General features: G+C 38.2%; 1 protein-coding gene across 8 annotated transcripts in view; it reads left to right on the top strand.

The window, feature by feature from the left end:
- Window positions 1-27,652, top strand: part of zmiz1a (zinc finger, MIZ-type containing 1a) — a 128,880-nt gene that overhangs the window by 84,888 nt on the left and 16,340 nt on the right. For 4 of the 8 annotated variants that reach the window (XM_028469397.1, XM_028469401.1, XM_028469396.1 and 1 more), the window contains exons 4-7: window positions 522-630; window positions 4,549-4,662; window positions 10,053-10,158; window positions 21,334-21,369. In XM_028469397.1, the coding sequence (XP_028325198.1) occupies window positions 562-630; window positions 4,549-4,662; window positions 10,053-10,158; window positions 21,334-21,369 (325 nt within the window). In that variant the 5' untranslated portion in view covers window positions 522-561. Of the gene's footprint in view, window positions 1-521; window positions 631-4,548; window positions 4,663-10,052; window positions 10,159-17,718; window positions 17,835-17,874; window positions 18,350-21,333; window positions 21,370-27,652 lie in introns of those variants that run through there. The other 4 variants (XM_028469400.1, XM_028469399.1, XM_028469402.1 and 1 more) reach the window with 3 other exon arrangements.

Here is a 27,652-nt window from a genome sequence, read left to right as displayed (position 1 = left end):
TGGAGATAAACACTGAGGGATGGAGGCCTTGCTGATAAACCAGCACGATACCCTCTAATCCAGACTAGGAGAGGCTTGTCTGTTGAGATTTGGTTTTCATTGCTCACTGATGAAGTTCAGCAAAGTCATACACATGGAAGGAAAGGTGTGAAGCAGAATGTTAGATGTCTGCATGCATTAGTCATGTGTGATAATAACTTGGACTGCTGTTCTCCCTCAGCTGGAGCCTGCTGGAATTCTTCTCCTGTTTTGCGCAATAAAAAATAACGCAGCAAAGTTTTTCTTTCAGTTTCATCATATTTCATTTAACAGCGCCGCAGTGGAACATCTCCGTTTCACACGTTTTGCCAGAAAATGTGCACTCGAAGCACATCAAGCTCTTCAGTAGCTGGTTTCTCCATTTAAAGATTTGTCAAGCTACTGAAATGCTGTTTGAACTTTACAGCCCTACAAATAGGCTCATTTGGGGACCGGAGAAATTTCATAGAAGTACCTCACCTTTTACTTCGTTTCTTTTGCAGAGTAAAGAAGATTTAATGGAGTCCCGGTAGAAAGGTCACGATGAACACGTTACCATCGATGGACCGGCACATCCAGCAGACCAATGATAGACTACAGTGCATTAAACAGGTTAGTATAACTCATTACGATCACATATCTTCTATTTAAATGTTTGTTGTGGTTTTGTTTATAATTTTTTTCTTATATTCACTCATAACCTTTATTGTATTTTTTTTCCTCATAAAAAGTTTATTCTGTCAGTTTTACTGGGTTAGAATAATTTTCTCTTCACTTTTATGTAGCTATGATTTTTTTTTTCCTTTTTATGATCAGTTTTCCATCTTTGTGTTACTTTTCTGAGTCAATGTTACAATTGCATGTTAAAAATCAAAGACTGAACTTCTGCCATTAATTTTTGCACAACAAATTGGCAAAAAAATTTCAAAAATCTCAATTATGTAGTCATTCTGGATGAAACTCGATGGGGAAATTGAGGAACTAGCCCGAGATAAATTAGTCAAATTTTATAAAGATCGGTAAATTACAAGCCGAGATGGGATTTTTTTTAATTTCGCTAATAATGAGAGACTTTTTAAACTGATCCAGAATCAGTAGATTGATCCGGATCCCCTCCAAAAACCCTTTTTTGGGGTCATGACTCATGACTCCATTTTGATATCACAAAGAGACGTTTTTTCTTTCTCCTGGAATTTGTTTTTGATGAAGTTTATTAGTGTCTTACAAATACCAAATAATCAAATATTTTTATACTGCATTTTATTTGAACTAGATTTATATTTGAGAAAGTTTAGGGTACAGTTATTTGATATTTATTGTGTGTTTCCAACATTTTCGTTACAATATTCCAAATTTTAAAGTAAACTTGATAAATGTGCATTTTGAATTACAAAGACAGACTGAAATGAAATAATTATATAATATTATGTAAGGCAGCTCTATCTTGTGTAGGTCTTTTCTCCCTTTAGCATCATTTAATATCGTTTCCCCTCTTTTACCATGTTTCTTTCTCCTCGCAGCACCTTATAAGGACATCATTTTTTGTGTTTATTCGCTCCAGTCACACAGATCATGTTGCACAGGGTCATAGAGGGAAAGGGAGAGAGGAGTGGGAGTGAAATCTGGCAGCGAACACCAGAATAGACTTCAAAGAGACGAGCCACGGAACAGATTTCTCTCTTATTCTCCCCCTCCTCTACTCAGCCTGTGCTCCTTTACATCACGCCCCTGATTCTAGACCAGGACAGACACACCGACAGCTTTTTGATTAATTGCCTTTCAGGGAATCATGGCAAGCATTTGTTTATGTGGGTGTGATCGCTGTTATAACTCCCAACATTTACATGACACCATGCCTCAGAGAGAATCAAAGGGATGATAAGCCATTCAGCTTGTGATTATAAGGTGACACATGCCTCTGTGTCTGCGCTACCACAATCCCCTCAGTCCCACCTAAACCCCCTACACACCCTTTGGACCCTTTTGTGCACAACTCACACAGTTTGAGCTGTGTTGTTATTTTGATGCCTGTTCTACAAAGTTCAGCTTTCAAAGGACTTATTTCACATCTGTCAGATTTAGCCAGTTAAATAGAATTTAGTGGAACTGACACTCCTCATTAGGGCTGCAGTAAATGTTTTTGTTATATATAGTAATTAATCTATCCATTTTATAATCTATTAATTATTTGAGAAATCACTTGTCTTGCAGTTTTAATACTTCATGATATTATTCCACAACTAACAGATTCACATGCGCAAAAACCAACAGAAGAATTTCCCATGACCTTTTAAATAGGTCTTACTTAAATAAAGGCCTAATAAGAAAGATTGATTAAATAAACACAACCAAAATAAACTATACATTTTTACCTTTTTTGTGGCCATGATAATGCTTGTAGCTATGTTTTTAAGCCACTATCTATTGGGGGCATGTCCAACCACAAAATAATTAAACAAATACAGTTTCCTTTCAAATTCAGCAAAATAACATAATTTTAGGTAATATTGCTGTTGGTACATTTTATTGTTTTTCGTATATCAACATAAAAGATTATATTTTTAAATGTTTAAAATTACATGAGGGTACATGTGATTCTATGCCTCTGGACATCCATATGCCAGTCACTTTATTTTCATAAACAATTGAATTGACAAAGTAGCGGTTTTCAACTGATATTTACAGGAATATCTCTGGCTTAACTCAGGAAAAAAATTTTGCAAAAAAAAACGAAAACAAACCCGAGCACACTACATGGTTTTCTCTTTGTTCATAGAATGATTCCACACTTTTAGGCACTGGCTTTTTCTTTTCAATAAAATTTGAGTTTTGCCGCTTTTTTCGTCACATTCTGCAGGCGATGGTTCTATCGCGAAAGTAAGGACAGCGGTGTTTCAAGAAAAACAGCCCGAGTGGAACCCTTGGTACAAAGATTAAACCCATTAGCTCCAGGAACACAAGCTAAACCAGGGATCGACTCACAAAATTTACACCACCTTATTTTCTTTATCAGTTCAGTCGGTTTAATCGACAAATGTTTTTGGTTCGACTCCTCATTTGTTTGGCGTCGCTGATAAGCCCAAAGCCAGTCCGTCATTTCACGGACAATCTGTCAAACGTCTGGTTCTTTGTGCATTGGAACCCCATCATTGCTGCCACTGCTGCTCAGCCCCCGATAACCCCACCTCCTCCATCTTGTCCTTATCCAACCCTGAATAGCAACAACAACAACAACAGCAGCAGCTCAGGCTCCATCAACCCCCTCCTCTTCCTCCTCCTCCTCCTCCTCTTTTAAACTCAGTACAACTATTTCACTCTGTCCTCCTCCTCACACCGTAGCTGAGGTTGTCAGGCAGAGTTGGTGGCGAGCGCTGCAGCAGGCGGAGGGAGCACTGTGTTCAGATCCAGACAGACAGCCCCTGCTGTGCCAGTTCTCATTCCTCTGGTGCTGGAGGCTGATATGCATCCCATCAAGCAGCAATAACGCCAGATTATATCAGTCATTTAGAAGAGGCTCCTTTAAGCAGCTCTCACTTTCCTACACACTCTCTCTCTGCATTTTCTTCCTCATCAGTCAAACATCAGTGAGAATCAACCAGCAGCTCCACAATGGAGAATCTACACATCACAAAAGATGAGTCACTCAAGGCTGCCCTCGAAATCCATGATATCATTGCAAGCTCTTTGAAATTCCCCGTCGTAGGCGGGCACCCATCTTTACACGGAGCGTTTGCCAACGAGGAGCCCCTTTTTGTCACACGCCGTCAAAAAGCTGCCCATTGAAAGAGGCTCACCTCTGCTGCCCTCGAAAGACAATAGTTCTACCTTCTCCGCGAGAACCCACAACACAGTACGCATCGGCTCTCAATGAGAATCACAAATGCTCTCAAGTGGGCTCAGTTTCACCAACTGAACAAGATGCAGCTCTGCAGCATTTCAGAGCTATTAACCTTCTGAGCCATGAAGAAAGGAAGCCCGAATTTAAAAACCGCTTATTGTGTCCTGCCAGCCTCAGTAGCCTTCAGACACTGGGAAGAAAAGACTCGACTGTTTCAGGCCTCAGTGAGCAACTGAGAGAGACAGACAGAGAGTGAAAGAGATTAGACAGCACACCAACAGCTCCTACTGCGTCTGCACACAGAGCTGCCAAAACTAAGGTTGTTTTCTTGATGCACAGCCAAGTCAGCCGGTGGACTCCGGGTGCTGAGGTTCTGTTAACACTGAAAACAGGCAGTGAATGAGGAGCAAAGGAAAAAGACGGTTGGATGGAGAGATCTGGTTGCCTTGTGGGTCATAGGGGCAAAGGAAGGGTGTGCCAAGTGAGATTATAGGAATAAACACTGGCATCATTGTTGATTAGGGTGGAATCTTTGAGAATGTCCAAACAGGCACAAAATGTTCACTCAAACAATGTGGAGAGAGAACAGAAACTCGCAATGCTGGTTTGGTGTCAGTGCTTTTCATACTGGATTTTAATGTTGACAAAACCAAGTTAATTACTCCTCATTGTTTCTCTTTGTGTTTGCACAGCACTTACAAAACCCAGCCAACTTCCACTCAGCTGCTACAGAGCTACTAGACTGGTGTGGAGATCCCCGGGCCTTCCAGCGACCTTTCGAACAGAGTCTCATGGGATGTCTGACGGTATGCAAACGCACAAACACTAATTATGGGTTTCACTGAGTTTTTTTAGGTTCTTTTTGTCGAAACAAGAGCAAAACAACAATTAGTCTCGATTCTTAAAAAAAAAAGTACAATTTGCAAAATAATGCTGCACATCCAACATGAACTGATTTCTGATTTATCATACATACAAATGTTCACAAATGTGTGCAAACATTTCATTTAAGGAACGCACTTTTATTTTCGCTTTAAATTAAGTATAACTCCAGGTTGGGTTTTGTTTTTTCTCAATAAAACTAAGATTTTTTTCCTCAATCACACTAGCTTTTAACATATTTTCCATTTTTAAAAATCAAGTAGCAATCACGTTCACAATTTGTTTAATCTAAATTGATTTAACTTGTCATTGTTCCATACAGCTATCAAAAAAGGGAGCGGCAAACAAAGATAACTCACGTTAACTGCAGCAAAATAAGGTTAATGTTTTAGATTTTATTTGTGATGTTTCTGGTAACAAAACCGCCCAATTTTTGACTGAAATTGTCAAATTTGAACTGGATTTTGTATTGTAGAATATTATAGATCATTGTTTGGGCGACACTGTTATGACCTTCTTTAGTTTGCATTTTTACCTTTGAAGTTTTTTGACAAAACTAGATTTTATTCTAAACCAAATGAGAAACCCACTCTTATACTAATCTTGGTTTATTTAGATGAAAGTCAGTTGGAGCTAATCCCAGTCGATACGTAGCAAAAGATGGCATAAATCCTGGACAGATTACCAATCCATTACATTGCAGTAGAAAATAACGCTGGTGTAAAAATGTCTGTTTTTTGTAATTTCCTCAGGTGTGAACCCTTAGGATTTTTAAATGGGAGCATATATTTTGTGAAAGCTACTCATTTTTTGGAAGATTGATGCTCCTCATAAGTTTGTGGATTTGCGATCACTAGCTAAATCCTTTTTTCAAAGTGCCACCAGTTTTACCGTGTGGGCTACAGCTACTGTAGTAGTCATTTTAGACATACGGCTGAAGATCTGGCTTTGTGTTACTGTGTTGAGAAAACTGACACACACACATTCACAGCAAGGTTTGCAAAAGAGTCTTTAGAGCAAGTAATTGAATGTCTCGCGTTTATCGCCAAGACATCAGCCTTGAAAACACTGAGGGGACGACGTGTCTTGTGCACAAACAGATAAATGAAATGCTCGTTAATGTGTAAATTGCGATAAAGCTACTTAAAGGCTGATAAAGAGCTATACAATGGAGCCCACTACAGAGGCATCTCCCAGCATGGGGCCGCTCCATTAGTTAAATTGTTTCATCTGAACAAACTGGTGCTTATCTGCAGGATTACAGCTCGCAACAAGTCTGTGCATTCTTTCTAGGATTCCGTCTTCATGCTGGTTTGGTATCAGAGAGCGGAGCTGAAAATTAAAGATGAGATTGTGACGTGCACACGTTGAACATGGCAATCAGCTAAAACCTTTGTGGGCCCCGAACCAAAACATAACAAGTCTGCTAATATCTGCATTTATTTACCTTGGCTTGTAGTCATATGGATCATGAATGCCCATCACAGCTACATTCGGTGATGGGTACAACTGGCAGATAAACAAAGTGTGGCCCAGTAACCCTGCAGCACCTCTCACAGCACTCACTTCATAGTGACAGAAATATTTGCCTGGATGTACATCCTTACTGGGAGATTTTGATGAAAAGGGCTTATGAGGTGAAACCTAGTTAAATCCCTGTTGAATCTAAGCTAGCCTGCATGGGTAGCTGGCATTCTGCGTTGGACAAAGAGCAGGGTAGATTACCTCACACAGCAAATGAAACAATCTACAAAAGAAAGATTAGAGCCAGTATTTAAGTTCCTGCGCAGCCCATTTCAAGGAACGCAGGGTACTTAATCCTGACTCAGGATAGGTGGCATGGTCTTCCTTGGACAGCTTGGAAATAAACTGAAGGGCAAATTCAGATGGTGCATCAACTTCATATTCATGCTGGTAGAGATTGGCTGTGTTGGAAATCGCATACCAATGTACTACTCAAACTTGAGTATGCGAGAAATACCCTGATGTACTGTAAAGACTATCGGGACATTTTTGAAGTATGCACGGTGGGGACACTAGTCATACTCAACCACCCCATGATGCATTGCGAGCGGAACGTGAAATCATCTTGTGACCGGCTTCAAGCTAAAAGTCAAACATCCCCTTTTCAAAACAAAAGCATCTCTCCTTGTCTTCCATTAGTTTTCAACACTTTTGTAAACAGGGCTCTTGTTTTAAAGTTAAGCAGAAGTTTTGTCAGTAACACAATGGCAGGTCTCTGAAATGTCAGCATTAAATGTGTTTCCGCACGTTTTATGGATCAAACTACATGTTGATATTCTGCTTGGTCATGTTCTCGTTTAAAATGCTTTCAGAATTTTTATAGGTAACGAATCAATGGCGATATTTAGCCTCAGTGTGCTTCAAGACGTTGTTGTAGGTTCGAAATTAATCTTCGGACACTTGAAGGTATAATTCAGTGGGAATGGCCATTATCCTTATCCTCCTAACCATACTTATAGTATATAGTAGACAGTACTGTATATACTCATTGTGTGTGTAGTGCACAGTACGGAGTATGCCATTTCAAACACAGCAGTTGTGTTCAGAAAGGCAGTGCTCCATCATTTTTCAGTTACATGATTACATCATGACTTCCTAGTACCTCCCAAACCTTTGACTGAATGCAAAATTGTTCTTTTACTAACGTTTTATTGTACCAAACAACATTTAAATTTTAATTGAATTGACCCTTTTCTTGTTTTAAATTTTCATTCCGCCTCCAATGATCTTTATTTTAATGTTTTCATTGCACCTCAGGTGACCTTTATAAGTAACATGCCTTGTTAAGAAGGCTCCTGTCTATTTGTGCACCAACCCAACCGCACAAGCCGGGAAGGTTAACCCGGGACGCCCTAGTGGCGGGTATGGGCGAGGTCACCATTCAAGCAAACAACAATAGGAATTAGGCTCTCCTAAGCTTACTGACATGATTATAGGATGTAGGTGTTGAATTGATCACCGAACTACCAATTCCAGCACTGAACCCAGCGACGTAAACAACTAATTATGTTGTTCACATGCTGGTGTATCTCTGCAGCAGCTCCGATGCCTCTAATTCAGCCCCATTCTTCAATTATAGCCTCAGGCCGCCTGCAGCAATGCAGTGGAAACATTTTTACTGATATCAATGACACATCAACATGATGAAGGCAGGTTTGTGGATTTGTGCCAGCCAGGTTAGCCCAACTAGCTTTAACATTAGAAGAGTAGAACTTTGTATGTTGGTTTGTTTATTTATTTCATTGAAGACATTAAATCAAATTTATTTATTTTCCACATTGAAAAAAAAAAAAAAAAGGAGCAGAAAACTCATAACATCTGCCCCCTCCATAAGAAATCAATTACATTAAACAAAAGCAAACTGCAACGCAGTCATTTGAAACAAAAATACAGTTACGCTTCTGTCTCATATCTCGTCAGAATAATACATTTCACATTTATCTTGAACATATTACGTGATCTTGATAATTACCTTAAGTTAGCAAGACTAGCAATCATTGCTATTAGTGCAAGATTGGAAAACTCATTCTGGTTCAGGGGCCATTTTAATTTGTAATGGGCAGAACTACAAAAATTCAGCCATTTTTCAAAAAAGGTAAATATTGTAGGGTATTTTTTAATATTCATGATAATAAATTTCTGCATTTGCATAACAGAAAAACACCTCAAACATTTAGATTTAACATTTATGGGACTTTATCAAAGAATTGTGTAATTTTTACTCATGCCACAGGCTGAAATATATGTTATGATTCGCCAAATATGGTCTACAGCCCTGAGTTGGACAGATTTCGTAGACTAGAGTCTTTTCCCGTTTCTAAAAATATTCAACTTATTTTTTAAGTTAGTAATATGAAGGAATCAGTACCTTAATTAGGACAGTGTATATGTTACAATTAGAACATGTTAGAACTCTTTCAGGATCTGGTGTGCCTGGCTTTCTTATGATCCGTTATGGTACTTGAAGTTTTTCTGCAGGCAGACAGACTCTGTTCAATTCCGGAAGCAGCACAGGCTTGTTGGCGCTGCTGTTTGAGGATAACATTTCAAACTCTGCTCATTCGGCAGAAATTTTGGCTGTCTCGCCGCTCCTGGAAGATGGAGCAATTATCAGACTCGTCCCGACCGTGGATCGCTGGAGCAATCCAGACTATACCGCCTCCACATCAGTCTCATAGTGTGTTTGTGTGTCCGTGCATTTCCTGAGAAGAGACTCAGAATACATTCACAGACCAGAAAGTGAGAGGGTTGAGATAGTTTAATAGAATATTCATTATTCATAAAGTCCACAGACAGACAGAGAGAAGCGGTCTCTTTTTTCCACATGTTTATTAAAGTCTCTAAATGAGCTTTGGGAGAGATTGTGTGTGTTAGTGTCCTGGGGGTTTTTTAGACTTCATCAAACATTTCCAATTTAACACTTAGCAAACTAAAACCCAGTGCTGCTTAGTATGTTAGTTACATAGCAACGATAAACATTGACTGTTTCATCTTTGGTTTGATCAGTTAATAAACTTGGTACGAAAATGTTTTTGTAACTCAAACAGGACATTTTTGTTAATGCATGAATTAACATTTGATGACTGCACTCTAGCTGCTGTTTTTGCTACTAAGGATTGTTGTCTTCATAAAGGGACACAAAGACATATACCTGTAGACAAGATGGGCTAACCAGTGTTTTTCAACCTTGGGGTTGTGGCCGCATGTTGGGTCGCCAGGAACTTGAATGGGGTCGCCCGAAAAGTCTAGTAATGATCGGTCAATGTAATTAGTGATTGAAAATGTATTTTTACATTTTTTAAATTAAATTTTTCAAATTAAAATAACGCACAATCCTAAACATCTGTGTTCTATTTTTTCACTTTGTCAAATATGAATCTAGTTCAAATACAATGCAGTTTGAAGTAAATAAATAAAATAAAGGTGAGCTGGCATATCTTGTCACTTTGTACACTAATCCTAGCTACTCTGTATTTGTTACACAGTATAACAAACATGATTGTTTCCTTCAGACTGAGAGTCTGCAATTGTTTCCGATTATTTTTCATTTAATGGAATTATGGATTCTTTATTTTTGATGATGCCTAACAATTCAACTCATTCGCTGCTTGAAACCTTTAACACTGAAAGAGATGCTGAAAACTATACAAAGAGACATTTATTAAGCTATTTCATTAGCTCATATATGAAGGCTAAAAGTGACATTACAGATAATATATCTGGTTTCAGCTGCCGTGTTATGATGTAGTTTATTGATGGTCATACAACAATGATGCTGCTCCTTCCTCAGGTGGTGAGTCGGGTCGCTGCTCAGCAGGGATATGACCTGGACTTGGGCTACAGGTTGCTGGCTGTTTGCGCCGCCAACAGAGACAAATTCACTCCAAAATCTGCAGGTAAGACCTTCTGTTTTAAAGAGCGCCAGGAGATGCTGCACAGGATGTCGAACAGAGCATTTCTGCACCAGTAGAAAATGTAGTACTTGTAAATTGTTTGATGTATTGAATATTTTTTGCACCTTTTGGGATTAAAAAAACTCTAAACAAAACAAGTGAGCATGCTTTTTAAAGTTGCCATAAATCTACAGTTTTTGTTGTGAATGTTTACATTTTGACCATTGACTGTGACCCCAGACATCACACGATCTAGAGAGCATCATAATGTCAGGGTATTTTTAGTTCCCATTAAAGATTAATGTGCTATCAAGATGAGCCGTCTGAGTGGAAGCTTCAAGAAAACAGTCTACTCAACAGTACACGCACATGTACACACACACACACACACACATGCACACACACAGAGAGAGAGAGAAAGACAGAGTGAGCAGTAATGCTATCCTCAGACATTTAACTATCAAATGCAATTTCCTCCAATCCATACTTCCCCTCCCAGCCTCCCGTGGACCTGCAGGAGCAGCCTGTTCTCGTACATTTGTCAAAGTAAAAAGTACTGAGGCGGTAAGGAAAGGAAAGGCGAAAGAGAGAGTGAAAGAGATGGATGACCTGAGAGGTGTCGCTGATGTGTGCTCTACCACTCACTTATCCTGACACACACCTGACAAAGCTGTTGTCAGCCAGCACAGATAAACCTTTATACAGCAGTTACATGAGTGGGAATAGCACGTGTCAAAGGATTTGGACTAGACTGATAGATTTGTTATGTAATGGGACATACAGTACTTACAGCTACAATGTGTGATGGTAAAACCCTGTATCACCTGCTGAGTGTGTGGGTTTTTCTTTTCAGGAATTAATCTAATAAAGCTCCCCCAAACGTGTGATTTTATGAACATTTGTGAAGCCAAATACCATTTCTTAGATGTGGTGAGAATGGTCTTGTTGGGAGGATCTTAAGTGGTCTCACAGACGTCAGCGTACATATCGATTGCTGTATTTCTCTCCCTCGCTCTGTGTTCCCGTGCTGAGGTAATGCGATTGTTGTCCAGGCGCAGCTCGGACTGGCCGCTTTGGCTGACATTCAGAATCATCCTTAGGACAGAAACAGGCTCTGAGTTTTCAGGAAGAGCTGTTAATTGGCAGTGGACGAATGGGAATGATGGTGTAATCATTGTCCAGTTGGATGAGAGGAATGATGCAGTCAGTCAGTCAGTCGTCAAAGGAAGCACGAGGGCAGACAGGGTGGGAAGCAGATGTGACTCAGAGTAGATCTTACACAACATCCATCTTAGAGGATACTCTTCAGAAACAGACCCATGTACATTAGGGTTCTTCACAATATGATAGTTTAAGAATACATTTTCTAAATTTGACCCGATCGCATTTTGTCTTGTTCCTATTGACATTTTTTTGCCAATATACCATCAGTAAAATGTGGCACATTTTTTCACTGTTTTTATTGATCAACCGAAGAATGCACAACAGATAACAGAAACACTCTCCCTGAACAATAGAACAGTTAAAACATTATTCCTGAAAATTGAAAAAACCGTCAACATTGTGAAAAAGTATACCCTAAATATGCAGCATTTGTATGGAATGTCAATTGTAAAGTTGCTCATGCTAAAATAAACAGCAACAGTTAGCAATAAACTTAATTTTAAAAAAATTTATGTGAATTTTTTTATGTTACTTTAGACCAGATTTACAGAAATATTGTCATAAAAATATAATGTCAATGTTAAATCTAAATTTGAATGTTACATTTAAATATAAATGTTAAATATTAAATCTAAATCTATTCCGTCCGTCGTTTCATCAATTAGCTTTTATTTTGGTACATCTGGTGAATTTGCATATTAGTTAAATATTTAGTTTCACTCGTGACATTTAGATTTAACAATTTATTTTTAAATTTATATTTAACATGCATATTTAAATGTAACATTTAGATTTAAATGTAACATTTAGCATTTAGATTTACATTTAATATTTAACATTTAGATTTAACATTTAGATTTACATTTAATATTTAACATTTAGATTTAACATTTATATTTAACATTTTAGATTTATATTTAACATTTTAGATTTATATTTAACATTTTAGATTTATATTTTGCTTTTATATTTAGCATGTATATTTAAATGTAACATTTAACATTTAGATTTACATTTAATATTTAACATTGTCACTGTGTTTTTTTTATGAAAAAAGGAAAATCTGATCCACATCCAATCATCGTTTTCAGACCCGCTTTGTCCTACTTCAAGTACGCATACTTTTGTTTTTTAAATGTGCTTTATTGTTTAGTGTCGCAAAAAGTTGCTGTTTATTTTAACATGCGCAATTTTACAAGCGGCGCCTCATACATTTGGCTCTATTTTTGGTACAGATGCTTAAGATGTCAATTTAAACAAGGCAAAAAGCAGGCAAAATTTGGTGAAAGTATATTTTGTAAACCACCCTAATGCACATTGAGCCTCTCCTCACCCACTGTGTGCGTGCGTGCGTGCGTGCGAGAGAGAGAGAGTAGGTGTCTAATTGTGCACAAGCAGCACAATGCTCTGACAGTCTGCATGGCGACAAAGGTCTGCAAACGTGATACATGAGAGCCTTGACGGGCCACAGAATCTTGGATACCGTCTGCTGGAGTTCTCCTGGGGAGGAAGCGGACTTATCAGGGCTCACTTTAAAGCGTCGGGCAAATTAGAAATAGATCAAGCAATTATTGCAAGCTGAATTTTCCTTTTGTTCGCCGACAACTATTAAAGTGATTGATTATTTCTGACAAAAGCTCCAGCTCTATCGGTATATATCTTATTTAACTTTACCACAGCAGGAACAAGAAAATGAGACTGGGATTTGCTGAATATTATCTGAGATAAATTGACAGGTTTGACAGAAGCATCAGATGAACAGTAATTTTCATATACTTTATCTGCATTTTAAGGGGCAAATACATTTGGTTTAATAACACTAGGGATAAGCAATGCATTCACATTATCACCCATAACACAAGGTTGTTGATTAAAGTTATCTGTTCTGCAGAAGAAAAATACATGTTAGCAGTACTCAAGCAGTCTATTGTAGACAAAATCATCCATCCATCCATCCATCCATTCATCCATTCATCCATTTACTTTGCACATCAAAACCATGCAAAACATAGTGGGAAGTCAAAAAAGAAGACTTTCATTGAAAAATCTTGTTTTGAAAATCACTTTAACGTAAGTAATAATAATAATCATGATAATCAGCCTTTATTGTCATATATGTACAGGTACTACAAACACAAATTTACTTCTCTGCATTGAACCTATCCCTGAGGAGCAGTGAGCAGCCACTGGTATAGTGCCAGGGAGCAGTTAGGGTTAAGGGATTTGTTCAACATCACACATGGATGGCACAGGTTGGATTTGAACCTGTGACCCTCTGATTGCTTAACCATTAGGCCACCATAATGATGTTATTCTCATACACTTATTGTAAGAATAAATAAAACTTTTAATGATGAATATGAAATATCTTTTTTGAACAAAATATTTTAGCCTATCACGGTTAAGGTTTTCTTTTCTTTTTTTTTAAATCTACTTAATTACACAACATTTATTTAAAAATCATGATTTGATGTAAATTTTATTTTAATTAAATTTTATTTGAAGGTTACGAAGTTTTTAACATAATGGGCCCACAATTTTTTTTGTCAACTTTTCTGGGTGCTCCGAGTTCCTCCCACTGTCCAAACACATTTATATTAGGTTAATAGTCTTCCATCTGTGTTATGATTCTGTTTGTCTGTCTCTATATCCACCATCTGACCCTTATGACCTGTAAATAATGTAATGGGTACAGATGATGAATGAATAAATTAATTAATTAATTAATAAACAAATGATGGAATGCATTGATACGGCTCATAAAACAGAAAACATTTAAACTTAATAGATTATCACAATGCAATTAAACATGACAGAATACCGTACATTTATTAATTTACAAAGCTAGCATTATACCTACACAATGCAAACGCTCATCACCATCTATCTATAAAGCAAGAAATCTGTGTGTGTGTGTGTGTGTGTGTGTGTGTGGCTCAAATATCTGCGGTTCAGGGACAGACAGAGCTGAGACTTTCAACATGGCTGCTGCTTTGTTCAAAGGTGTGCGACATTTGGACTGCATTGATTCCGTGAATTAATTATTTCATAAAATGATCCGCTCCGGCTGGAATGAATTTTAGACCTGATGACATCATCACTGTGGATTAAGCCTCTGCTGGCTTTGATCACGCGGCACAGTTGGCTGGGTTAGAGGCAGCCTGTGGGCGCACCAGAGCCAATCACTTTGTGGGCAGCGGGGCAGAGGGTGGACGGTGTCTAGCCGGGGGCAGCCTGGGCTGGGGCGCCAACCAAGTGTATGCATGTGTGTGTGTGTGTGTGTGTGTGTGTGTGTGTGTGTGTGTGTGTGTGGTGTGTTTAATTCAGAATTTAATTTGCATTAGGAATTAAGTGTTTACAAGGTCAGTTTAGAGAGGATTTAACTTTTATTCTGAATTAAAGAGGAATTAAAGCTTCCATGTAAACCATTCATGAAAAAGCTACTTAACCTCCCACTTTTATATAGTAAGACATCCCTCTTACGGACACTGCACTAGTAATAATAATAGTGATAAGTGTGTGTTTTGATGCTGTAGATATAAGAGAAGCCACCCCTGGAGTTAAGCAGTACTTCTCTCACTGTGTGATGCTGTGCAGTAAATCAGGGAGATTTTCAGTAACAGGAGGCAGATGATGATGAGCTGTCTGGAGATTGTGACCCTGCAGTGAAGCTCGAGGGTTTAGCTTTTTCCTCTAATCTGGAATCAGTCAGCAAAGAGACTTATCAGTTGTTAGGAAACGTAGCGTTAGCACTGTTAACTCACACAGTTGCCTAGAAATGTAACTTTGACTCTGTAGGTGTGAAGTGTAAAAAAGAGAAGAATTTCAGTCCAAGTTTTCTTTGTTCACCTTTTGTTTTCTGTCATCGTACTGGGAAACAAGATCGTTAAAATAATAGCCTGGAGCCAATTAATATAGATCATACACTACATTTGTTTTGTTTCTTAAGTTCTTAGCAACACATTTAACATGATGTCAGTACTTTTGAACTCAAACTTCAACGTTCCTGCTTTAAATGTCTCCTCCTTGTGTATTGTGTTTAGTTGAAGGTGTCTTGTGAATGTAACTCCCATTGTTTGGAGTGTGTTTTATGTTTGCAACATGACATGACATGCCCAGGATTAAAGGTAACTGCACCCTGAGATGAAAGCCATTTTTAGACATCATCTCCAATGTTCATGTCATGCACATGTCGCTGCTTGTTGTTTTTCCCGCTCCAAAGATATAAGCAGTTGTAGTTTTCATTGTCATCACACACTAGGTCAGGCTATACATAATGTGTGCTTAATCATGGTCTTTGATCATTCTTTGTGATCCTCTCCACCCACGCCCGTGTGACAGTTCAAAAGGAATCACATTTGTCAGCAGTCACTCGATTGCGCTCTCAGGTTGATCAAGCGTTTCACCTCAGAATAACTGACGCCGTGGTGACAGAAAACTTCCAAGGCGTGGCCGTAGCTCACCTTGTCTTCCACAAATAAAAATCATGTACTCAGAAATAGATGAATAAGCGGCTTCATTTGGCTTTGTTTTAAAGGATTGCATCTTTGTGAACGTACGACCACACGTAGCCTGTTTCGGTTCATTTCTGATGATGAAGAACTAGAATAAAGTTTGAACGTCCACTGTTAGTGACCCAATCAACCTCACAGATCTTTATATTTAATTACTGCTGAGTATAGGAGCAGCTCACTGAATTATTCACAGGAAACAGGGTTTATTTTTAGCTCTCTTCTGACATGCCAATGAAGATGATGCAACCATCTGCAACCCCCAAACTTCCTCCCCAACTTTTGCTATTAAGTTTGTGGAAATAAAACTCATTGGGGAATAGTTATTAGCTGCCGGTGGCTTATTTAATCCTCTGTCACCCATTTTCCTAATTGAGTGGGTTTTCACAGTTGCAAACAAACTAAATTTACTCCAATCAGAGCTATGGGCCAGCTATATAGTTGTTCCCCAAACAAAGTGAACGTTGTTCTTGCAAGAACCGGATGAGCAAATGATTTAGTGCAATGATGACTGATCTGTCACCCATAACTCAAGATTCACAGATAACCCAATGACATACCACCACACACTTCATACAAACCTTCTTTTTCTTTCATGTTTTCACTCACACTTATTTTTGTATTTGTTTTTAAGAAAGATTACTCAGAAACCAAAGATAGACCTTACACAGTGGAAGATTCCGTTACATTTTGAAGAGGCGATCAGAATCAACTGATTCTGGGTCAGTTCCCGCCAGATTCATTTAGTCTTCTTTTTGAACAGTATGTTAAAGGTGCAGTCCGCAACTCTCAGATCCCTCTCTCCCCCTCCCTCCCCGCTGCTCTCTTGCCCTGCCTCCAAACTTTCCAAGTCCCTCCCTCAGAGGAGCTAACAAGCCAGACAGCAACATCACAGTAATATAACATGCTCTGTTAAAAGCATATTACTGCAGCGCTTCTCTCTCTCAATGAGCCTGTTTTTATTCACGTAAACTACTTGTTTGATGTAAAGCTGTCCTTACATATTGACAGCTTTAGCAAATATGACAAAAAGTCACTTTTATAAGAGTTGCAGACTGCACCTTTAAGTTGAGGTTTTTCAGGAAAATGAATAAACGAAACCTCAACTTAACATAATGATCCTGGATCAGTTTCAAAAAACTAAAAAATGTCTCATCATTGGGGAAATTTCAAAAAGTCAAATCTTGGTTTATAAGTGACTGATCTTTATGAAATTTGACATTATGTCAGTTTGGTTCCTTTATCAGAGCTTCATCCTCATCCTCATCAGATTTCATTGTGATTGTTTTAAGAAGTGATGGCACTCATGCATTTGGACCTACTGTATTGTTTATAGTTGGGATAGAAATTTCTTTTACATGTGATTGATCATGGTCCCATTATCAGTATCACTGATCTAGATAACTGCCAGTATCTGGAAAAAGGATCTTTGTTGCTTGGCGGAGGTTTGTGCTCTCTGAGTGCTCTTGTTAGTTGTATTTCAAGCCTTTTATAGTGTTTGTGTTTCTGTGAACCTCACGATGTGTGTTACATAGCAAGCAAACTTCCCTCTTATTGTCACTTCACTCAGTGATTAGGTGAAAGGAACGGAACAATGACAACTCAGGTGTTTCCTCTCCATTCTTCCGCACTGGGATTGCACCACTCTGGGTTACGCAGGGGTTCAGAGATGAACTCAGATCCACCCTCATCGTGCCTCTCCTTTAATTCTTTGAGTCAGATTTACAAAGTGTCCTGTAGTGAAGACAGAAGCGGGCGTGTTGTCAGGAATCCCCGCTCTGATAAGCTCAGATTGATTGATTGCTCTTTCCCCCCCTTTTCTTCTTTCATGCATTGGCTTCTAGCCAGCCTGCATAGCATTTTAGGCTCCACCCATTTATACAACTCAGCTATTTGATCTTGCAAGAGTTTTCTCTCTAGCCTGTGCATGTGTATTATAGGTTAGTGCGTTGACAAACTAAGACTTGGAGGTCTGGATTAAACAGAGCATCTTATGGCAGAGAGGTGAGAATGTCTATTCACTGTTTTCCTCTCTTCCTTCCACCTCGACTGTCTCCTCTACCCACTCTGTCCACTTCTCCCTCTTCCGTTCTCCCTCTTCCCCACTGTCTCAAGAGTCAGTTGGAGCCGGTAGCAGGTACAGCAGGAGCCCATTAGCGTCGAGCCCCTTTCTGATTGGATAAGCTGGAGAAACTGGGAGACTGCCTCTGAATAATTGATGCGTATTGTGCAGACAGTGGACAAGGGGTGAAGAAAAAAAAAAGACAGATCAGAAAGCAAGGGAGGAGGAAAACAGTGTGCAAAAAAAAAAGCAAGAGGAAGTAAAGAAGAGAAAGAGTGGGCAGAGTGAGGGAAAGAGGAAGACTGATGAGACACAGGCGGGAGGCTTAGGGAGCAGCACAAGCTTTGAGAGTGGCCACCGGCCTCTGCAGGAGCCAGAGCGCTTGTGACACTTGAGTCTTTTCTCTGCACTATGAAGGGAATGAGATGAGATGTGCTGGGACTTTGCTTTGCTCTGGGTAAGTGCGAGCGTGCGTGTGCACGCGTGTGTTTTATGCTGTCAGCGTGCATATCTGCACAAAACTGGTTGATGAGAGGTTATCAGAGGCCAACTGAGAAACTGATTCAAATCTGAAATGATGCAAGAGGAATTTATATTTCTAACTCTACGTTTGCACCTGTAATTCAGGCCTTTAATAAGGTGTGTGTGGAGTAAAGCACTGGCTGCCTGCTTTCAGAGTCAGCTGACCACAGGTTGACCTACATGCTGCTCTGTCAGAGCTATTCTGAGTGTGTTTGTTTGAGGGCCCTCTGTTCACTTCCAAGTAAACAAACACCATGTATTGCACAAGATTTTTATCTGCAACATGAAGGTTCTCTTTGGATGAATTTAAACATTTTGTTATTGCAATTTTGGTGAAAAATGTGACAGATGTATGAATATGTGTGAATTTGTAAGTGAGGATTGTTGAATTTACATTTAAGATTGAAGTTGTCTACATTTTCATATCTCACATGGTAAACAATCATGGCACTGACATCTTTTCACCCCTAAATCAAACATAAAAATAGCCTTTGGTCGTAATCAGTTATTTTTGTCCGTGCCTCCATTGTGAAAGTATTGTTCATTGTTATGTAAGCAGTGCAAGTGTATGTAAGTGATTCTGTCAGGGAAAGATGACATACTTTTTCCTCTGCTGTGTCTTTTTAAGTCGTTGACCAGCTTGTCTGCTCGTTCACGTCAGGACTCGACGAGAAGTTTTCAGAAGTGTAGTGTGTAGTCAAGGGCAAGCACAGCAGTAAGCTCAGGACACAGAAATAAAGGCCTGGTTGTTCTCAGAAATGTGCTGAATGTACGGTGGATGTTCAACTCATTCTTCTAGTGAAATCTGAATAAGCAAAAGGCCACAGTGACGATAAAACCAAAGCCAATCTTCCCCCCTGATCAGTCGGCGTTTAATCTAACCTTTGAAAGCTAATTAGCAAACAGCGATTGTAAACAATAAGCCAGCCTTTTACTGACCTATGTCGAAAAGGTTGTGACACATTGTGACTTCCAGCATGTTGCAGCACTTCCTGTCATTCCGTGCAAAGGCGTGAAAACCGTTGAAAGCTATCTTTGTCCTCAAACTGGCACCAACACACTAGTCACTTTGGTGAACCGTGCAACTTGTTGAGTGACTCACTTGTGACATTCGACTTTGTACTATGTGTGTGTGTGTGTAGATTATGTTTGTATTCCAGACTTTCTCCACTTGGTCCCTTTCCTGCTAGAAAGAAAGCTTGTATCTAGAGAACTGATAGAGTGAGAATTCTGGTTTAAGTGCCTGATAGTATTGAGATCTTCTGCTTTTAATGTTAATAGTTTCATTTTAAATAAAACATCAACATTAGGAGATGAAACACATGTCAAATCATGTCAAGTTGTAATTAAGCATCTAAGATTTTCCTCCAATCCTCCTGAAGCTGCACCTGGCTGATAAGAGCCGTTTATTCATAAAGTACCAAACTATTCTCTGATATTCTTTCATGGCACGTGACGTACCAACCACGTCTTGGATGTTGGTGTTTACTCAATAACACCAATTTCAGAGGTTTTTCCACTGCTTTTAAATCAACATATCCTGTTTTGAGTGGAAATATTTTTTGTCCCATAAATTTGTGAAATGATTTAATGGCGGAGTGATCGTGTAGGACGATAGTGTGTTGGGATGGTTCTCCAAAGTACTCAGTCATACAAAAAACATCCTCGTAATTTGAATTTCTGAGCTCCAAAATGATCACGCATTGTTTACATAAGAATGTGGGAACAAGGCCTATATTTAGAATATTTTATTGATTTTGTTTTAATGAACAACTGAGTATGATTTACATTAAAATTGATATCTAATGAATATGGGGTTGGATTTACCTTTTTACATGCAAATGATCTTTTATTGTGTCCTTTCAGGATAGTAATAATAATAATAATAATAATAATGCAGGAATAATATTCACCATGATGACCACATATTGAATTCTTTCCTCTTTTTCCCCACAATGTCTGCATTTGTCGTCAAAGTTTAACACCACATGTAGTGCGATCTTTTCCTGACAACTTTAGCTCGTTTTATTCTTGCAAAAAAAGATAAAAAAACATAAAGTGATGTGAAGCTGCTGTGGATGCTTCAATTTAACAGAGACTTTGAACCAACACCATCGAGTCATGTGTTTCCTCTTGGCGTGATGACCGATTCGGGGAAGAAACGCAGCAGCACTCAAAATAAGGAGACTGGAGTCAAATTACAGAATTATCCATGCTGCGCGTGTGGAAAATCAGGAAGATTTTCCTGGACGCTTGACACTGTCTTCCAAACAGTCGAAATCTCAAACAGCCTGGAAGGTGTGGCAAATAGACAATATACTGTAGGACAAATACATCATTTAAATCTGATCTGATATCAATATTTTAATTTGATTTCCTTAAAAGTATTTGTTACTGTTAAAAGCTGCTTTGAATACTAATGGAATTTAAATGATATTAAATACATTTTTATGATTATATTACTTTTATTTAATTGCATTAATAGTATATTGATTTTTTATTATGATTATTATTATTTTCTCTTATTTTAATGAATAAATGAGTATTGAAATGTTAAAATTAGACAGCATTTTTGGTACTGGCTCAGTTTATGCTGAGTAAGTCCAGGATATACTTACACACAAATTAAGAGTGATAAGAGTTAAAAGCTGTGTCATGTTGGTCTGTTAAATGCAGTTTGAATACAGGAAGCTGCAGGGCCACAATACACAACTATGTTATGTATAAATAAATATATTATATATATATATATTGTAAGTATTATGTATAATAAATAGTAGCTTCTTTCAGTCCAGAGGCCACATGCTTCAGAATCGTGCACCTGTTATCAGCTGTAGCATTCATATTCTGCATTGTGTGGTGTTTTTGCTGATTCTGATCCCTCTGCCCGGTTTAAAAATGTGTAATTTGAACCCACAGAAACCAGCACCTGCAGGAGATGTCAGAGTGACTCAGGTAGAGCTACCCTCCCTTTCTGGGCTGCGGCATCTCTTTGGCTTGTGACCCACACACTCACATCCCAGGGAGGAAGTGATCCGCCCACTCCCTCCATCTCCACCTGTCCTCTGTCTCGCATCCTTCCATCCATCCTCTCCCCTCCCCCCCTCCCCCTCTGTCTCAGTTCTGGTGTACTGCCAGAGGCTGTGGGTGGAAATCAACATGAAATTTAAAAAGATCCCAAAAACCAGAAAGGGAAATACAAACTTAAGCCATATATTTAGAGTTTTTAGAGTAAACAACTTTCTGATTTGGACTTTTGTGATTTGCGTGAAGCGTTAAGTGTTAAACGGCCTGTTTGTGGCTGAGTGTGAGGTTTGACACAGAACCTTTCCTCTGCAGGACATGTTTAGGTTTCTCTGCATCCAAGCTGTTGAGACTAAAGCCCATGTCATATGCTCTTCTCTTGGTAGAAGTTGGCCTTACAGAGAGGAGGCAGGACGGGGGATATCATTGACTGCTTTAATGGCTTCCATTACACTTCAAAATAAAAGCATGATTTTTTTTATTACTTTATTTGTATTATTATTTCACAGGATTTATTTTTAATATTCCCTCCATATTTGCTTTTTTTGCATAAGCTTTTGTTCCCACGCAGCTCAGAATGACCTGCCGGCGTTTTACAGAACTGTGTCGACTGGTATCAATTAAAAAATGCTTTTTCTTTTTTTTATTTTTTTTTGATCATCCCACACATTCTCTCAGAAGGCTTTTCCGTCCAGTGCTGCAGTGTTGAATGCTCAGAAAAAGTACTTTTCCATGTCGTATTTTGCTCCATGTTTGTATCATTATATTCAGATCCATCGCACATGTTGATTTTGTTGATCACGAGATCTTACGAGTAAATGTGTTCGGAATGAACTGTAGCTCATCATCAGCATACATTGAATTTATGTCTGGAAGTCCTCACTTTACCTCTATTCATCGTCACTATTCTTTTATTGTTTTATTTAAAAAAAAAAAGCTTTTTTTCTCTTAAATCTGTGACAATAGACCACACTACCCATTATATGAGTATTAAAACTAATGCTAGATGAATTCACAAGTTAAGCTTCACCTCAGTTACAACATCTTTAGTTATTTATTGGTTGCGTTTTAGGTAAATGTTAGCGTTGATTTCTTTATATTATCAAAAAAGTACATGTTATGTACATGTTATTTCATTATGTACATATTATGCACATAATGAAAAATCTAATCAAACTTCATCATGACCAAAATAACTTGTCAAGATAATTAACCTTAGAAACATGCTTTTTTTTCCCACTATTTGTACTGCTTTAACGACTTTATCAGCCAAAGCTGTGATTTTATTTTTTTTGTCCATCTTTAATGACCCTGTTAACCTCATAGATGCAGTTTAATTCTTGCTCCGTTAATTCATTTCCACTTTATTGTTGGAAGCTGAGTTTATCACCAATATTTGTCACACGCTGACACATCAGAGCTGGTTTGATACAGTGATTCACACCTGGGAAGTGTCCAACACTCCTCCACTGTGCGTGTGTGCGTTGTGTATCCCGTGCGTACAACGCATAGTAGTAGTAGATCATGCTAACTGGATTTGTTTGGGAGGCACATGTTTAAAGTGCAGTCAGTCACTATTTCTCTGGCAAGTGACGCGGTGTGTAGCAGAAGGCTTTTTACCACACACAGATGCTCGCACACACACGGCACTGTCAGAGTTCATAGTAATTAGCATTTGGGGTTCCTTGTAGAAATGACTTGTACACACTCTCTGTCATTAGTTAATGGGCTTTTGCAGCCTGTTACCAGGGCCTATTCCTCCTCCCTGCTGCTCCCAGAGGAGTTGAGGTGAGATGAGAATGAGCCAGGGCTCGGACTATCACTCAGACATACAGCATTAAATACTGCTTGAGTGAGGAGGACCCATATGTCTCTGGTATTACTCAATTAAAAGGCCCAGCTTCCAAGAAATGGAGCTGATCAAAGACGGTACAGGAGAGCTTCCTGAGAAATCAGCTTATCTCCGGCGCTCTCTGTAGAGCTGGACGTAGGAGCAGTGTGGAACACTAGTGAGGGAAGGATGCCTGTCAAGGCCGTTCTCCAAGGAATCCAATGAAAACACCACAACACAGAAGCTTCAGCTCCAATGTAAGCCTCTGAAGCTGTGGTTTTCGTTGCGTCTTTGACTGATAATACACTTTTACTTTTCAACGTTTTTTGCCTTGATTTTCTCTAAACTCACTGGCTTGGTTTGTTTGTTTTATTTATTTATTTGAGCAACATAAAAAAAAAACATTCTATGTACAATATGTAACATGTATTTAAAGGACAAAAGTGCTCAAAAGGAGTAGGCATAAGTTAAAGGAACTCATAGGTTCCTACTCCTCCTGCACAAAATAACATTTTAGACTTCACATTTGGTTTTTCATTGTGTAAGAAAACTATACAAACATATACAGTGTATATACATACATAATTTTTTTTATCATTTATGTTCATTTGTAACAAAAAGTAATGGAAAAAAAAAACAGAATGTTTTTTTTTTTATTGTTTATGGTTGTTTGAAACAAAATAAAGTAATGGAAAAAATAAATAAACCAGAATATTTCAATTTTCATCATTTATGATCGTTTGTAACAAAAAGTAATGGAAAAATAAAGCAGAATATTACCTTTTTTTTAAATGAAAATGTGATCAGCAGCCGCCTCCTCTCATTGTTGTAAATCCATTATAGACCAGGTTTCGTACAGCTTTAATAGCTGCCGTCCAAACTTTGGTAAACACCACAACAAAACCCAAAGGAGTGATCGTTAGATTTCAATCTATAATAGTTCTTTATGTACAAACAGATTCATTTGTAAAAGGTTTGTGTTTTCCAAAGACCTTAAAGAGATACTCAACCCAAATTACAAAGCTTGACTGAACGACGATTATAGATTATATAAACGTTTCTAATAGGAATGAGAGATGCTTTAGAAGCTGTATATGTAATAAAAACGCTTTATACCAAAAATACTTGTGGATGTCGACATGTTTGACAAACGGTGACGTAGTGATTTCTCGTGGAAGTGCTCGGTTTTTCATTTCCTGGCAAGTCCAACGTTAAAATCTGTTCTCCATAATGTGCCTGTTTTTTTTTATTTTTAGGAATAACGTCAAAACGTCCAAAAAACCAATTAATATGTAACTAGAGCTAAAACGTCAGATTGAAATATATAATCGCGATGCCCACATATTGTATAATTTAGTGTAAAAATACTAAAAATGTGTATTAATCATCACTCCAAAGGCATTTCTAACAGAAGTGATTATCAAAGCTTTACTTATCATCTAAAGTGCATTCATGTGATGGGTTGCGTATCACTTTAAGGTGTTTTTCTGATGTTTTTGTTACATTTTGGCTAGTGTTACTTATTAAATCCACAACTTTGAATATTATTTGCCAAGCATTAACTGCTTTGTTTTCTGCTTGTAGGTTTTGTTATTAGTTGAGTATAAAACTGCAGAGCTGTGTCCTTTCGTTCTCAGAGGAGATGTTGAGGGACTGAATTCAGAAAAGTGTCAGTTTGCATGTTCTCACTGAGTCACTGTCCTCCCTTTCCAAGTCATTCATTGGAGTTTGTAGAATGAAAAAGAAATGCTGTACGGCTGGTAGCCCACATTTAGTTATTACCAGTGAGCCTAATATTACACATTTAGCTACAATGACGTTAGATTTGAGTCCAGTTGAAATGCATGCAAACAAAGAAGCAGCGCTGACATTCTAAAGGGCTGCAACTAAAAAAATAATCTCTAATTTACAAATTTCGATTTGATTTTTGATTTTTTTTTTTTTAAATACACTTAAAAATGACTGCAGACATCAGATATATTGTCAAAAGTGCAACTTTATTGCTGTGATTGTCCTCAAGAGTTAAAATGCATAGAACAATCCCAAAATAAAAAGTAAATGAGGCTCTGTCATTCAACAATTTCAAGCTTTAACCCAGGTTTAAGCAAAAGTGCAACAACGACTTCACAGTAGCTTCAATTTTCTGATTAAGAAATCAGATAATTACATGTTCTATAACATACAGTATAACATTACAAATAAAAAATAATAATAAACTCGTCCCTTAGCATCTTAGCATAGTATGAATAAAAAATTAAACATGCCTGTGGCACACATATAGCCTACTCAAAGGGTAAACACATGTAAACAAAGGGGGGACTGGCTCACATCGTGCTACGGTAACCCACGAGGACGAAACAGGTAAAAGTCCGAAAAAACTCTGGTGGGGAAAAAATGAATAAAAAATTACAATTATTTATTTATTTTTATTTTTTATTTTTTTTCAAAAATTTTCATTCAAATTTGCAAAAAAAAAATCGTTTTATCTACAAATTCCATTAATCAATTAAATGGATTTTTGCCCAGCCCTAGCTACAACTTATCCTGCTGATATATCAAGTAAACTCCCCTTCAAGTCTATTATTACTGATACTCATCTTGAAGAATTAGCTTACTCGGAAAGGAATTGTACTATTTATTGTCTAATAAAGGCACAGTGTGGAAATACTGGAGCCCTTCTTTTTTCTATCCTTTCTACACATCATTAGATTACGTGTAGTGGATGTTTAATATGACGGAGGAAGCACTAAAGCAAAGAAATGAGGAAGATTTTTGTCCGTTTTTCATCTCCTTTAGTGTAAAGTGTCTGTGTGTTAATAAAATCAAGTGGAAAATATGGTAAAGGAGAGATAATAGAAACGCATGTGTTTGATTGTATATAATGTTTGCCCCGCCCCTTTGTCACAGTAGAATTGTCATATGACTTGGGATGTGAGCGTATTTCTAATGTGAGGACTGGTGGGGCAGTGGTGGGTGTGTGACTGTGTTGACAGGAGGTTTTATCACAGGAGGTCGTTCAGGTGAAAACAAGGTCAATGTAGAAACACACACACACACACACACGTATCGTCACCTGTTATGAACGACTTCTACACTGGGCTGATTAGGACAGAGCAGCTGACGTGTTAACGCTCCGTCCCTCAGTGTCTCTCCGTCTCCCGCCCTCTAAGCGACTCCCATCACTTGCTCTCTGAGCTTTAGGCTGAAATAGCTGGTTGCCAGTTGAAGAGTGTTGAAGGTGGTGATTTAGTGGGAAGATAAGCTGTGTGTAATGGCAGGGTGGAATAATTCCTATTTAACGCTGAGGCTTGACGCTCTCCACCCTCTTTAAAAATGGGACCTCTTCTCTCGTTGCTTTTTTTTTTTAACTTTTTCATTTGTTTTCTATTTTTGGCTTTGGCTCCTTTTGGATCATTGACTTCAAGCCTTCAGAAAATAAGTACTGAATGTTTTTTGATTAGACCCACAAGTATTGGGACACTTTCCTTTGTACAACAACTTCTTTATCATTGCACCCTTAATTCAAGTTAAAGAACACACTTTTATTTAAATAGTAGGCTTAGTTGTGTGTTTCTCTTTCAGGAAAGCCTTTATAAGCTCTGAATTTGAAGGTTGCACCACAAAAATATGTATTTTTACAACATTGATGTCGACCCTCTTTACAGACTTGTTCTCTTAATGGATCTTCCTTTGTCATAGTGAAACAAGTAGGAGTTGGGAATATGAAATTGCACAACATCCCAAGTACAGACGTCAGTCCCAGCACAATTTTTACTATAATTTTCTTGATTTTGAGACCAATTTTTGCTGAATTTGATGAAATCTTGTGGATTATTTGGAGACAAACTGAGTTCTATCAACAATTTGAGATGAAAAATGACTGCCATGATGTGATCTAAGGGCGGGAAAACTGTGAGCCCTGGGAAATGTTGTGGTTTCATTGAATTTGTGTGTTTGAAGGGGCTGAGATATCTACATCTGAATTAGTTGTTACTTTACATAATGATTCATGTTCTCCTTGTCACTTTTACTTTATCCTGTGGGCCCAATTGGATGCTATAAAGGACCGGATTAGGCCCCGAGCCTTGAGTTTGACACGTGCACTACTGCGTTGTTGCTGTTGCTTTTACATCTTATTTTTATACCTCGACAGTCGACAGATGAATTATTGGTGTTGATGTCATTTCATCAATAATCAGGCAGTTATAACAGCAGACATGTCACATGGACCAGCTTTTATACAGATATGAACACAGATACTTTTGCCCTTATCTAATGTGGTCGTAAATCAATTTTTGCCAGAATTTAAAAAAGCTTTGCTAAAAAGTCAAACAGCGCACCTGCACACCTGTGTTTTTTCTCTGCAAAGCTAAAAATAGCTCT

This window comes from Gouania willdenowi, chromosome 15 (genome assembly GCF_900634775.1).
Source record: "Gouania willdenowi chromosome 15, fGouWil2.1, whole genome shotgun sequence".
NCBI lineage: Eukaryota > Metazoa > Chordata > Actinopteri > Blenniiformes > Gobiesocidae > Gouania > Gouania willdenowi.
The sequence above is the reverse complement of the archived record's forward strand: the minus strand, read 5'-3'. Positions and strand labels throughout refer to the sequence as shown.